Source organism: Mycteria americana, chromosome 23 (assembly GCF_035582795.1).
Source record: "Mycteria americana isolate JAX WOST 10 ecotype Jacksonville Zoo and Gardens chromosome 23, USCA_MyAme_1.0, whole genome shotgun sequence".
Lineage (NCBI taxonomy): Eukaryota > Metazoa > Chordata > Aves > Ciconiiformes > Ciconiidae > Mycteria > Mycteria americana.
This window is the reverse complement of record NC_134387.1, coordinates 2990724-3004304: the sequence shown is the minus strand read 5'-3', so window position 1 is coordinate 3004304 and position 13581 is coordinate 2990724. Positions and strand designations below refer to the sequence as shown.

The 13581-nt window shown below is 65.1% G+C and overlaps 1 protein-coding gene across 2 annotated transcripts; it reads left to right on the top strand.

The window, feature by feature from the left end:
- The first annotated feature begins 923 nt into the window (after positions 1-923).
- Positions 924-10656, top strand: C23H2orf42 (chromosome 23 C2orf42 homolog). Of its 2 annotated transcripts, none has more exons than XM_075523594.1 (9): positions 924-1004; positions 2830-3667; positions 4449-4559; positions 4928-5032; positions 6471-6575; positions 8202-8309; positions 9286-9386; positions 9469-9631; positions 10418-10656. In XM_075523594.1, exons 2-9 carry the CDS (start codon positions 2842-2844, stop codon positions 10630-10632), a joined length of 1734 nt encoding a protein of 577 aa, XP_075379709.1. In that variant the 5' UTR covers positions 924-1004; positions 2830-2841; the 3' UTR covers positions 10633-10656. The 2 variants fall into 2 exon arrangements, with proteins under 2 accessions (XP_075379709.1, XP_075379710.1); XM_075523595.1 differs by lacking the exon at positions 924-1004 and adding an exon at positions 1154-1654.
- The last annotated feature ends 2925 nt before the right edge of the window (positions 10657-13581 follow it).

Genomic DNA, 13581 nt, shown 5'->3' with positions numbered 1-13581 from the left:
CGGCGTCTTTTTCAGGGTCGTCTTTGCCTTACGATGGGGAGAGGGGGACGGCGCCCGGCCCCCGCCCGTCAGCGAGGATTCCAACCCTGGGACAGCGAAAATCCTGTGACTAAAATGTGACAAATCCCCTTTTTTTTTTTTTTCTCCTCTTTTTTTTTTGTTTTTTTTACCGATTTCTACCTTGCCACGTACCGATTATGTAAAATATCTTCGCAAATTAATAATTTTGCACAACCGTTAACCGCCTTTGTACGTTTCCTTATTTAAAGGTAGGAGGCCGAGTCCTTTGAGCTGAGTTACGCCTCAAATTTTTTTTTTTTTTTTCTTAATTTTTTTCTGCATGCGGATATCAAACAGACTCTCTGGTCTTCTTGGAACGCCAAATTCATCTCTTGGTTTTTAAATAATTGGATCAAATTCCCCCCGATAGCCCGGGCTCGTCCTGTGACTGCGTTTCACCCGACTAGTGGAAGTGCAAGACCGGAGCTCTGCAAACCTGGTCTTTTGCAACGTTCGGAGGCCAAAAAAAAAAAACCACGACTTTTTCTGTCCTACCTCTTGACCAGCCTTCAGAAAAAAAAAAAAAAAAAAAAAACCGCAAAAAAAAAAGGGAAAAAAGGAAAAAAAAAAAAAAAAACCACAAAACTGAAGGTCGTTGTGTGCTCTCTTTTCTTATTCCGTGGCCCCGCGGCCGGCTCTCGCTCTCCCTGGGCCGAAGGGGGCGGGAGGGCAGCGGCTGCTCGGGGAATTTGGGGGGAAAAAAGCCGAAATCGGTCAAGCCTGGCTGCGCGGGGGTGGCTGGGAGGTGTAGTCCGCGGAGGCGCCGCAGCGCGCATGCGCGCTGCGGCGCCTCCGCGGACTACACCTCCCAGCCACCCCCGCGGCGCCTCACGTGGCGTCGGCGGACCAATAGGAGCGAGGGGGCGGGCGCCGAGGCGGAGGCGGGGCCCTGAGCGCCCTCGCGGTGGTCCGGGCAGGAGCGGGGGGCGCGCGCCGCCGCCCAGGTAAAGCGGGCGGGGGGGGGGGGAGAGGGGGAGGGGAGGGGGGCACGCGCTCGCGGGACAGGAAGTGACATCAAGGTGGGGGGGTGACCCCCGCGTTCCCGCCCCGTCGGCGGGGTGCGACGTCACGGCGACGCCACGGCAGTGACGTCAGCTGCAGCGCACGCCCGCGGGGTCGGGGTTGGGCGAGGCCTTGTCGTTGAGGCCGCCCGGAGACGGCGGGGGCGGCCCCGGGCCTGCTCCTGAGGAGAGCCGGGGCCTGGTCGTGAGGTGACCCGGGCTGAGGGAAGGCCCCGCTCCGGGTACCCGGCCCCGGTCCCACCGCACCCGGCGGCCTCGGCCCGGCCCGGTCCTTCGCGCTGGTCCCCGGGCGCTGTGACACGGGTCCTGCCCGTGGTCCCCGCGGCTCTGCCCTTGCGCTGCCTGGGCTCCTCGGCCGCTCCTCGGGGCCTGCCCTTCACCCCGGGGAACGCCTGGCGCAGGCCCCCGGTTCCCTGAGCTGTGCCCTGCCCTCGGCAGCTCGTACCGCCCGGCACTGGCAGAGTTTATCCCACGCAAATAACCGCTGAGGGCTCGGGACCGGCTTAAATCACCACGGGAGCACCGGGAGCCGCTTTTCGGCATCCCACGCGTCTCGTCACATCCACCGTAAGGTGCTCGGTGCCGATGGCTCCGCGAGACGTTGCGGACGTCCCTTTCGCCTCTGCCCGGTGTCTCCCTCTCTCGCCTGCTGCCCTCGCTGGGCGCGAAGCCCGGCTTGAAGTCTCGGCTGTCTTCGGCCCTTCGCGCGGTGCCTGGTTTTGCCCCGGAAAGGGGGGTTTTGGCTGTGGCGGGGAGCACCAGGCAGAGGCAGGGGCGAGCGGAGGGCTCAGCCGGGGGTTGGAGGGGAGCCGGGCAGCCCTCCCAGCCCGCCTCGTGTCCCGGCGTGACGGGGACAGGGCGCTGTGCGAGCGTGGGCAGGGGAAGGGGACAATGCGGTGGGCAGGGGAGAAATGCTTGAAGCGGCGGGCAGGAGAGGCACGGGGCCGGCGGCTCCTCCAAGCACCAGGGTGGCTCGCTGAGAGTCGCCATCTTGCTCCTCGGCCGCCAACCTGGTGCAAAAACCTGACGTGGGTGGATCAGGAGGGAATCGCCCCGTTTCCGTCCCATTTGCCCGGGGTTTTCTCCCCGTCGTCGCTGCCTTGGACCGTCGTTCCTGCTTTGGCATCCCTCGGAGCAGCTCTGACGTGCTCAGCCAGCGCTCGGGGGCTCTGTCCGTCCCCTCGCCCGCGCGTCCCCTGGCGATGGTGGGCAGGCCGCCCGGCTTTATTTACGTCCCGCATCCTTTATTTAATTTTATTTACCCCCGGGGGGTGAACCCGTGGCATGGCCCACGAGCGCGCACGTGCCAAAAGCTCTTTTTTTAGCCTCGTTTTCCTCCCGCGCGGCCGAGAGTGGGAAATAGCAGGGGGTGGGCGCTGGGGTGGAGGTGTCGGGGTCCCGTGCTTCTCAGGGTTGGCATTTTGTCGCTCCGTGAAGAGAGGCACGCCGCCGGGGTGCGTCGTGTCACACCCGGGTGTCGCTTCAGGCCTCGGTCGCAAGGAAGGAGCTGAAGTAGCCGGCGTGGGACTGTGGCAGGGTGGCACAGTGACCGGCAGGGACCCTTGCCTGTCCTGCCGGGACCAGGCAGCCAGTCGCTTCCCCCTCTCCCTCTTTCTGCTCTCCGTCTCTGGGGACCGAGGGTGGCCACCGCCTCCTGCGGAGGGACCTGTAGGTGTCACCTATGGCTGCGTCCCCGCTGTCCCTCAGTGGGACTCACCCCCCCCGCCCCCCATCTCTGCCCTTCCAGGTTCCCCAGAGGATGGAGCCGGCGTCGGTGAGGACCAAAGTCCCCTCCTTCCTGTCCGACCTGGGGAAGGCCACGCTCCGGGGCATCCGGAAATGTCCCCGCTGCGGTACTTACAACGGCACCCGAGGCCTGAGCTGCAAGAACAAGAACTGCGGGACCGTCTTCCGCTACGGCACGCGCAAGCAGCCCAGCGTCGACGCCGTCAAGATCATCACCGGCTCCGACTTACAGGTTTATTCGGTGCGGCAGAGGGATCGGGGACCGGATTACCGGTGCTTCGTGGAGCTGGGGGTCTCGGAGACGGCCATCCAGACGGTGGACGGGACCATCATCACACAGCTCAGCTCCGGCCGCTGCTACGTGCCGTCGTGTCTGAAAGCGGCCGCGCAAGGCGTGGTGGAGAACCAGTGCCAGCACGTCAAACTGGCCTTGAACTGCCAGACCGAGGCCACCCCGCTCACCCTGAAAAGCTCGGTGCTCAACTCCATGCAGGCTTCGCCCGAAACCAAACAAACCATATGGCAGCTGGCGACCGAGCCCACGGGGCCGCTGGTGCAGCGGATCACCAAGAACATCCTGGTGGTGAAGTGCAAGGCCAGCCAGAAGCACAGCCTCGGCTACCTGCACGCCTCCTTTGCCCAGAAGATGAGCGCGAAGACGCTTGCGGACCACAGGTTCTCCTGCTCCTGCCAGGCTCTGAAGCCCGGCAAGGGCGGCCCGGCCGAGGAGGAGGCGCCGCCGCCGCGCTGCATCCACTTCTTCGCCTGCATCTGCGCCTTCGCCAGCGACGAGAGCCTGGCGCAGGAGTTCGCCGACTTCCTCGCCTACGACTCCGGCGGTAGGTGCGGGGCGGCGACGCACGGAGGATTTCGGGGGGCGGGGGGGGGGCGTCGAGGGGCCGTGTCGGGCTGATGCCGCCCGCTCCCCTCCCTGGCAGCTGCCTCGCTTTGCCTGGGCTGCGGGGCGAGAGCTGCCCTCGCATCGGCTCCTTATCGGTGCTTCGTTAGCTGGGGCTTCGTTTCCTGCTCCCTCCTGCAGTCAGCTTTGTGGGGAGCGATTCCTCCTGGGCTGCAGCTTGCTCCTGGCTCCCCGTGGGAGCGGAGCAGAGCGGGGGGCTCCCTGCGCTCCCCCAGGAGCTGGGGGTGGGGGAGCAGATCCTGCCGAGCTTTGCTGCGATGGGAGCTCGGGGCCAGTCGGGTTCCTCTTCTGTCCTCTTCCCTCTGGGCCAGCGCAGCGCTGGGAGAAGCCCAGCTCGTTGCAAACCCCCCTCCCGCAGCGGCAGCCGCCTCTGGGGTTCAGTCCCCCCGGGGGGTTGCGCGCTCCGATAGGTGCGCCCGGATAATCCTACCCTGTCGTTAGGCACCCAAAGGTGAAAATCCGCCCCGAGCAGAGCGACCTGGGTGATGTGAGTGCATTAAAATCACCGCTCGCCTCCATGTTCCCCCCCAAGAAGCGTGTCCGTAGGGCCGGGAGGACTTTGGGGTTTCTCTGAGGGCGGTTGGGGTGTGCTGAGAGGGCTCAGTGCTGTCGTGGGGCGGGAGTACGTGAGACCCTGCATCCCCACAGTACTGCTGCAGGTGGTTGAGATGCTTTTAAGGACGGAGTCTTGTTTCTCCTAGGTCTGAAAGGGATCGTGGTCCCGCAATTGGTCGGCAGCCCCGAATCCACGGGGCAGGCTGGGGAGGCGGCTGGTGCCAAGCCCAAGAAGAGGAAAAAGGACGTAACGCCTGGTGAGTGTCCGCTGCAGGCTCTGTGGGACGGGGCGGACGTGGTCTGAAGCCGAAAGCCGTTGCCCGGCTGTCACGACCGCCGGAGGGGCAGTCCCGCCGTGATCTGACGGACTTGTAGCCGGCCACGTGCCGTGTCCGGTGCCGGCTGGGAGCTTTCGGAGAGGCTCTGGGTGTTGGGCACGCTCCTGCCCTGAGCCCGAGTGGGTCTTTTAGTGATCATTAGTGGTGTTACGGTGGAAAGAGCTGCGGTGACAGCCCGCTCTGAGGAGACAGGCGACTTCTCCATCCCACCCGCCCCGCCTGTGGCATGGGGTGCCCGCGGCCCCCCCAGGACTTGTGCGCTGACGCTCTTTGAAACGTTCCCTCAGGGACACAGGCAACCAGCCCTCTCCTGGCTCAAGACCCAGCTCACAGCAACCCCAGGAGAAGCAGCCTGAAGAAGCCGGCCGTCGCCTCCTCGCTGAAAAGACAAGGTAAACCTCGGCCACGCGTCCCACCGGCGGTCGGGAGCGCTCGGGGACGCCCGCGGACGTTTGGTTCGTGCCGCTGTAGCTCCTGCGGAGGGGACGGCCGAGTCCTCTCCGTCCGTCGCTCGTTTGAGGAGGTGAAATTGGGCTCGGGCACCCCCCTGCTTCCCCGGCGTCGCTGGTAGCTGTGTGCAGCTCGCCTAGCTCTGGCTGGCTGCAAGCGTGGTTGTTAGAGAAGGACGATGCCGGTGTCCTCCCTCTTTGGTGGATTTCTTGGTGCAGCAAGCTTCAAGAAGTTGGCTTGTGGTGGAGCCAGTGCTGTCGTCAGCGGGTAGGCGTTACATTAATGTCTCCTAAGTGCCCTCCTGGATAAAATGGATAGGCGAATCGTCTCAGGCAAAGTTGTGAGCTGGTTTCCATTGCTTTTTTGCCTCCGCCGGTGTTTGCAGCATCGCTTAATGTCCAGAGCTGCTGGGGGGAGGACTTGTGGCCAGAGTAGCTGTGGTTTCTAGTGGCAGATTCTTGCTCCGAAGCACCGTCCGGGGTCCGGCCGAGCGTGGGGAGCGTGCCAGCTGTAAAGGAGACGGGAACTCGGGTAACCCCGGCCACCTCGGGGAGGTTGTCGTGGGCACATATGTAATAACTGTTGTCTCTGGGCAGGCGGCTGTGTGTTTATATGTGTTTATATATGATGGTCGGAGGGGGAAGGGTCGGTCCAACGCCAGGAAACCTGTGGGTTTTCCCAGCGACTCAGAGCCCTTTAGAGAAAGCCGCTCTCCTTGCGGGTTATGGCCTGGGCCTAGATAGGAGCCTTGGTGTAATGCTTTTTTTCCTCTTAGCTTTAGTTTTGGTCTAGAAAGTGGTATAAATCTCTTCTAGTTCCCCTTCCCCCCCCACCCGAGATAGTTTTGCTCCCGCAGATGCCCACACGCGCCCCGGGGAGCGTCAGTGCTCTGGAGGGGGGTGAGGACGTGTCGGGTCCCGCTCCCGGGGATGGACGCTGTGAAAGCTGCTCCCCAGTGAGTCGGTGTGATTGCACCGGTGCCGTACGATTGTACCGGCACGGCGCCGAGGGTGCAGCTCTTGCTGAGAGCAGGCGGGGGGGTTTAAAAGCAGATTGCTACTGTTAAAGCAGTCCCGTGTTTCCCAGCCCTGGGAGTGAGGCGCCCGAGGCAGCATCGTCTCATCCATCGAGCTGATGGAAAGACAGTTTTGGTTGTCGTCCTGCTGCCTTTCTGAGCTCTGTTTAACACAGGTAGTCGTGTCTGCGCTGCTGGGGAAACTTGTGCGGGTAAAATGGGGAATACTGGACTGGAGCTGGCCGCAGAGGAGCTGCGCCTGTGGGGCAGCCGGTGTGGCTCGGGCTCGGTTATTTCTCCTGCCCGTCTGGCTCGGCGCTCGTGTGCCAATGCGGTTTCTGATTTCCCTTCCCTTCCCCTTGCAGGCTGTAACCAGCTGCTGGACGAGTCGCAGGTGACCCTCTCCTTCCAGGACTGGCTGGCCAGCGTCACCGAACGCATCCATCAAACCATGCATTACCAGTTTGAGGGTAAGGCTTTGGGGACCGCCTTTGGACTCGACTCCACTCTACTCCGCTGTGTGCACTACCTCTGTCGTTAAGCTCCCGGCAGCATTAAATAACTGTCAGCCCCAAGGGAGGCGAGCGCTTTGCCCAGCTTGGAGCAAATGTTCTGTTCCCCTGGGAAGTTTCTATCGGCTTTGATTCCTTCCCTGAACATGGGCTTGATGCTCGTCAGCAGCCTGGTGCTGCCGTTCGTGCCAGGGAAGGCAGAAATTCCCCAAGAGGTTGTTGATGCTCGAATTCAAACTGCCTGGGGCTGCGCAGAAGAGGTGAGGTAAAGTAAGGCGAGACGCCTCACGCGGCGTTAAGTCTCAGAAACGCTGGTGATCCGCTTTTCCTCCTGCGGCTGGCTGGAGCGCTCCGCCATCCTCCTCGGCCCCCCCCCCCACGCCCCGAAGGCAGGGCTCCGCTCTGCTCGGTGCGGGGCTGCGCTGCTCCCCGTGCACGTACAGCTCCGGGCCGTGGCTTGTGGCTGTGATACCTGGTTCTAGGCTACCGTCACCTGCACCGCTCCGCTGCCCCAGCGAGCGAGCGAGCAGCACGGGGCTTGTGCAGGCAGCGGGGCACGCCTCTGGCCCATCCTCCAGACGGAGGCAGCAGCTTGTGTTAGGTCTGTAAAATTCCTTACTGGCGATGGACTTTCTAAGTCTCTTGGCTGCTGGGAGAGCTGTGCCTGGCTGGCAGGTGCTGCAGAGCAGCCGGGCTCATCTAAAGAGAAGAACCCCAAAAAATGCCTGAAAGGGAGCAGCTCTTTCCAAGCAACACGAGAGCCCTGTCAGTTTGTCACATAAGACACGCGCGCACATCCTGCTATCCAGCCGCTGTCCCTGCGACATGTCATTAAGCGCAGGAAGCGTGCAAGTACGCCGGCCTCTGGCACGCTGCCGGCGCCGACAGCTGAGGGCCGCCGTCTGTTGTGCTCGGTTCCTGGTTGGACACGATGGTCTTAAGGGTCTTTTCCAACCTAAGTGATTCTGTGGTGCTTACAGACGGTTACATTGCCGCTGCCCGGCCCCTTCAGCAGCATCGCCCCAGCTTAGCAAACAGCGTGACCAAAAGGGGCACAGCCCCCCCGCTGCACTCCACAGGATGGGGCAGAGAGGGACGCCCAGGGACAAGTCCGGCACAGGGCCACAGAGGGGCTGGAGGCTCTAGCAGAGAGTCAGGGCTGTCACCTGGAGCACAAACGGCTCAAGGGGGAGTCACTGCATAGAAATATCCTAGGAAATATCATAAATATCATCTTAAGATGGACTCACAGGACTAGATGTTGCTGGTTTGCTCTCTCTGGCTGGGGGGGGTAAAGCCGGCAGGCTCAGGCTCTGCTCAGCACTGCCCACAGCCAGGACAAGAGACAAAGGCCACGAAGTGAGGCACCAGACTCAGAACGCAAGAAAACAGTTTACTGTGAAGGTGGTCAAACACTGGCAGTGCTCTTGGCAGAGTCTCCAGTTGCAGAGCTAATCAAAACTTGAGCAGGAGGGGGGTGTGCTTGAGCAGCACAGCCCCCCACACCCCCTTCCCCCCAAGCCCCCGCCCAGGGCTGCCTCTCCCTTGCCCTCACCCCGTGTCTTCTTGTTCGTGCCCGTGCAGGCAAGCCCGAGCCGCTGGTGTTCCACATCCCTCAGGCTTTCTTCGATGCTCTGCAGCAGAGGATCTCCAGCGGGAGCACGAAGAAGAGGCTGCCCAACTCCACTACAGGTAAGATAAACACACTCGCACATGGGGAACACTGTGAATATGATTAAGGCATTTTTTTGGAACAAAAAAAGCCAGCAGAAGCAACAAGAAATAGATTCCTCAGCTCGTTCCAGCAGCTTTTCCCCTCACTGCCGCTAAGTGAGAAACGCTACAGCTGCGTGAGCGTGCCTCAGGGCAGAGGACACGAGCTAAGTGGGACAGACGGCCTCTGCTACGCAGGGGTTGCTGTCAGCTCCCACTTAAGCCCAGCCTGCCTGCAGGCTCAGTGCCCGACGGCAGGCACCAGCTCTCTCAGCAGCGCAAGCCTGGGCTGCAGGAATAAACCCGGCTCCATCCACCAAGGCTTAAAGCTGAGATTTAATTCCCCATCACCCCCGCCCAGCTCTGCCCGAGCGCTCGCTGCCTTTGAGCCGTGGGGAAGTTCACAGCCCTCGCTGCTGGCGAGCGTCCCCGCTGCTTTGCACCCTCTCTCCTACGCTAGCGTGGAGCGTAAAGCCAGGCTTAAGCACGCGCTCAGGGCTCTCCGCAAAGTGAAACGCGTCACGTCAGCGCCGTGGGAGCGCGAGTCTCTGCCTCCGCCGCACCAGCGCCGCCTCCCTTCGTGCCCCCTCCACCCTTAGCTGAACATCAGGGCGAGCGGAGGCGAAGCAGCTCTCCCGAGCCCGGTGCCAGTTAAGACTGGCTTTAGTAGCGGCTCTGGGTTAACAGAGCCCTGGAGGAGAGCCCACGGGCAAGGGCAGAGCCCGCGGGCAAGGGCAGAGCCCCCGGGCAAGGGCAGAGCCCGCGGGCAAGGGCAGAGCCCACTACTCGGGCGCCGGGGCTGCCTCCCGGACGAGGCAGGTAGCTGCAAGCTGAGAGCTGAGGCAACCGCAGAGAAAACCACAGAGAAAGGGGGAGAAGAAACGGAAGAAGAGCACCCCCAGTTTCACAGCGAGCCACAGCCCCCCACCCCTCACTGCCCTTTCCCTCCCCGCAGCTTTTGTCCGCAAGGACGCCCTTCCCCTGGGCACCTTCTCCAAGTACACGTGGCACATCACCAACATCCTGCAGGTCAAGCAGATCTTCGATACGCCTGAGGTAGGTGGGAAGGCAGCCCCCCGGCCCCGCCGCTGCCCCTTAACCCAGCCCCTCACCCGGCTGCTGCTGTGCTTGCCGGCAGCTGCCCCTGGAGATCACGCGCAGCTTCATCCAGAACCGGGATGGGACCTACGAGCTCTTCAGGTGCCCCAAGGTGGAGGTGGAAAGCATCGCTGAGGCCTACGGGCACTTGGAGAAGCAACCAGCCATCCGGCCCCTGGAGCTCAAGACCTTCCTCAAAGTGGGTGAGTGACCTGAGGGGGGAGCGACCCCCCCGCAGCCTCTGCTGCCCCGGCCAAGGAGCTCCAGGGACCCAGGGGTCTGGGGGAGGCCGGGAGAGCTCACCCCACCTCGGCAGACCCTCCGGAGCGCGGGAGCCACAGCCCCAGCCTCCTGCCAGAGGCCCGGAGCGAGGCACCTGCGAGGGCTGCAGAGCAGGGGGGGCCGGGGCCACCCCTGACCCCCTCCTCTCTCCCAGCAGCAGTTCTTCCAAGTGCTGGAAGGGGGGGTCCCAGCAAGAAGGGCCCCCCCTCCTTCCCCCCCCAGAGGCCAGTCCCCAGGAGCAAGGGGCCTGCCGGCGGTCCCCAGGGCTAAGGGGGTCCCCACGAACAAGGGCCCCCCCCTTGTTCCTACCCCCACCCAGGGGAGCCCTGAAGCCTAAAGGGCCCCCCCCCCTCAGACCCCCCTGCACCCACAGGGAGGCCCCCGCCCAGAGGAGGGGTCCCACCCTCCCAGGGCCCCCCACAGCTCAGATGCAGACGCCCACCCCTCACCCCAAAAAAAAAAATCTCAAACATCTGGGATAGCCCTGCCGCCCTCTCCAGCCCCCACCCAGAAGGAGCTCACCCCACCAGCCCACCCTCTTGCACTGCTGCTCCAGGCACCTAAAAAACAAAAAAAACCCCACCAAATACATTAAAAAAAATAAATCACACAGCACTAGGGGGTCCCGACACACACGAACCAGCCCGGGGCTGGAGGGCACGGCCGGGGGGAGGCCCTGCGCCCACTGTGTCCCTCTCTCCCCCCAGGAAATACCTCCCCCACCCAGAAGGAGCCCACCCCCTTCATCATCGAGTGGATCCCCAACATCCTGCCCCACTCGCACATCGGGGAACTGCGCATCAAGTTCCAGTACGGCCACCACGGCAGCCGCCAGCCGGCCACCAGCCCCGACCACCAGCCCCCCGCCACCATGGAGCCAGCCCTGGAGCTCACCCCGCTCACCACCATCACCTTCCCCTGAGCCCCCCAACGGCGCGGGGGGCACAGCCCCGGGGCGGCCACCCCAGGGACAGAGACGGTCGCCGGCCACACGGCTCTGCTTCTCCGCCACCCACTCAATAAAATCCCGCTCCCCGCGTGTCCGGAGCCTCCCCGCGCCCGGCACGGGGCAGGGAAGGGGGGGGCTACGCCCCGGGACCCCCCCCCCCCCCAACCGGGCAGGGGGGGCTCGCACCAAGGGCAGCCCCTGCCCCGGCACCACGCGTGGGGGCTGCGGCCAGGGCGGGGGGCACCCGGGGAGCGGCACCCAGCCGGGGCCCGGGGGTCCAGCCCCGGGCAGGGGCACCCCCCCCCGGAGCTGGGGGGCACCCCCTGCTCCCAGCAGCGTGGGGACGCGGCCCCCCAGCCCTGGGGACCCAGGGCACTGGCAAGGCCCCGCGCCCCCCAGCCCCGAGCCGCTCTCCCCGGCAGCACCCAGCACCCGCTCGGGGCAGGACCCCCGCAGGCTCCCAGTAGCCCCCAGTAGCTCCCAGCAGCTCCCACGGGGGTTTAAGAGGCCCCGGGAGTGGGCCCTGCCCAGGCCCCCGATGGGGCTCGGCTGTGGGGGGACCCGCCCCGGCAGCGGGGCTCCTTGCCCCGTTAGCGCCGCCGGTCCCGATAGCGCCGGTCCCGATAGCGCCGCCGGTCCCGATAGCGCCGGCCCCCGCACCCAGGCACCCTTCCCGGGGCAGGGGGGGGTCTGCTCTTCGCCCCCCACCCGTCCCCGCCGAGCCATCGCCCACCCGGGGCAGCCTCGTCCCGGCGCTGAGGACCCCCGGCAGCAGCGGGAGCCCCCGTCCGGCCCGGGGCACGGCGGGGCTGGGGGCCCTTCCCCGGGAGCAGCCCCGGCGCGGCGGGGGACGGGGCGGCAGGGGCGCGGCTGCGGGACGCGGTAGCCCCACGGGGGGGTGAATTGGGGGGGGGGGGGGGTGGGGCTGAGCCCCGGGCCAGGCCAGCCCCGGCCCCGCCGGCCGCGCCCCGCACCCTTGCGAGGGGAGCGGCTCCCAAAGCCGGAGCTTGGCCTGCCCGGGCCCCGCCCTGCGCCCCTGGCCCGGCCGCTGCCCCCACGGCCCCGGGCCCCCCGGCCGGGCCCCCCCGAGCCCCCACGACGCGTGACACCGCGCCTGGCAGGGGCTGCGTGCAAGGGGGCGTGCGGGGGTCTTGGGTGAGGGGCTCGGCACAAGGGGCCTCGCACGGGGACGGGGCCTCACGGGGGGACACGGCCTCGCACGGGGACGTCGCCTCACATGAGGGACATCGCCTCACACGGGGACATTGCCTTGCACGGGGACATGGCCTCACATGAGGGACATGGCCTCGCACGAGGGACATCACCTCACACAAGGGACGTGGCCTCGCACGGGGACATCACCTCACAGGGGGACATGGCCTCACACAAGGGACGTGGCCTCGCACGGGGACATCACCTCACAGGGGGACATGGCCTCGCACGGGGACGTCGCCTCACATGAGGGACATCGCCTCACACGGGGACATTGCCTTGCACGGGGACATGGCCTCACATGAGGGACACAGCCTCGCACGAGGGACATCACCTCACACAAGGGACGTGGCCTCGCATGGGGACATCACCTCACAGGGGGACATGGCCTCGCACGGGGACGTCGCCTCACATGAGGGACACAGCCTCGCACGGGGACATTGCCTTGCACGGGGACATGGCCTCACACAAGGGACATCGCCTCACACAAGGGACGTGGCCTCGCACGGGGACACAGCCTCGCACGGGGACATCACCTCACACGAGGAACATCGTCTCGCACGGGGACACGGCCTCGCACGGGGACGCAGCCCTGCCCAGGCGCCTCGCCCGAGGCCCTGGCACGAGGGCACCGCGCCCCAGCCCCTCACCTGGCCCTTGGGGTGACCACGATGTCCCCGAGCGCCTCAGCACCCGCCCACCCCCAGTGCCCCCAGTGCCATCCCAGTGCTCACCAGTGCCAGCCCCGTGCCCCCAGTGCCATCCCAGTGCTCACCAGTGCCCCCCAGTGCCAGCCCCGTGCCCCCAGTGCCAGCCCCGTGCTCACCAGTGCCCCCCAGTGCCAGCCCCGTGCCCCCCAGTGCCAGCCCCGTGCTCACCAGTGCCAGCCCCGTGCCCCCCAGTGCCATCCCAGTGCTCACCAGTGCCCCCCAGTGCCAGCCCCGTGCCCCCAGTGCCATCCCGGTGCTCACCAGTGCCAGCCCCGTGCCCCCCAGTGCCAGCCCCGTGCTCACCAGTGCCCCCCAGTGCCAGCCCCGTGCCCCCAGTGCCATCCCGGTGCCTCTATGGGTGCCCCCGCAGTGCCCTCCCAGTGCCGGCCCGGTCCCCCATGGCTGCCTGCCCAGTGCCCTCCAGTACCCCCCAGTATCCCTCAGTATCCCCCAGTGTCCCCCATTACCCCCAGTGCCCCCGAGTGTGCCCCATTACCACCCAGAAACCTCCAGTACCTCCCAGTACCCTCCCGTGTCCCCCATTACCCCCAGTGCCCTCCAGTAGCTCCCAGCACCCCCCATTACCCCCCAGTGCTCCCAGTACCCCCAGTACCTCTACTACCCTCAGTTTCCCTGGTACCCCCCATTACCCCCAGTACCCTCGGTGCTCCCAGTACCAGTATCACCCTCAGTTTCCCCAGTACCCCCCATTACTCCCAATACCCCCAGTGATCCCAGTACCCCCAGTTTCCCCAGTATCCCCCAGTACCCCCCATTATTCCCAGTACCCCCAGTATCCCCTAGTGCCCCTATAACCCCAGTATCCTCCAGTGCCCCCAGTAACTCCCAGTGTCCCACATTATCCCCTGTGCCCCCCAGTAATTCCCAGTATCTCCCAGTATCCCCAGTGCTCCCAGTACCCTCATTAAGCCCAGTACCCCCAGTCTCCCCAGTATCCCCCAGTACCCCCCATTACCCACCATTACCCCTACTACCCCCA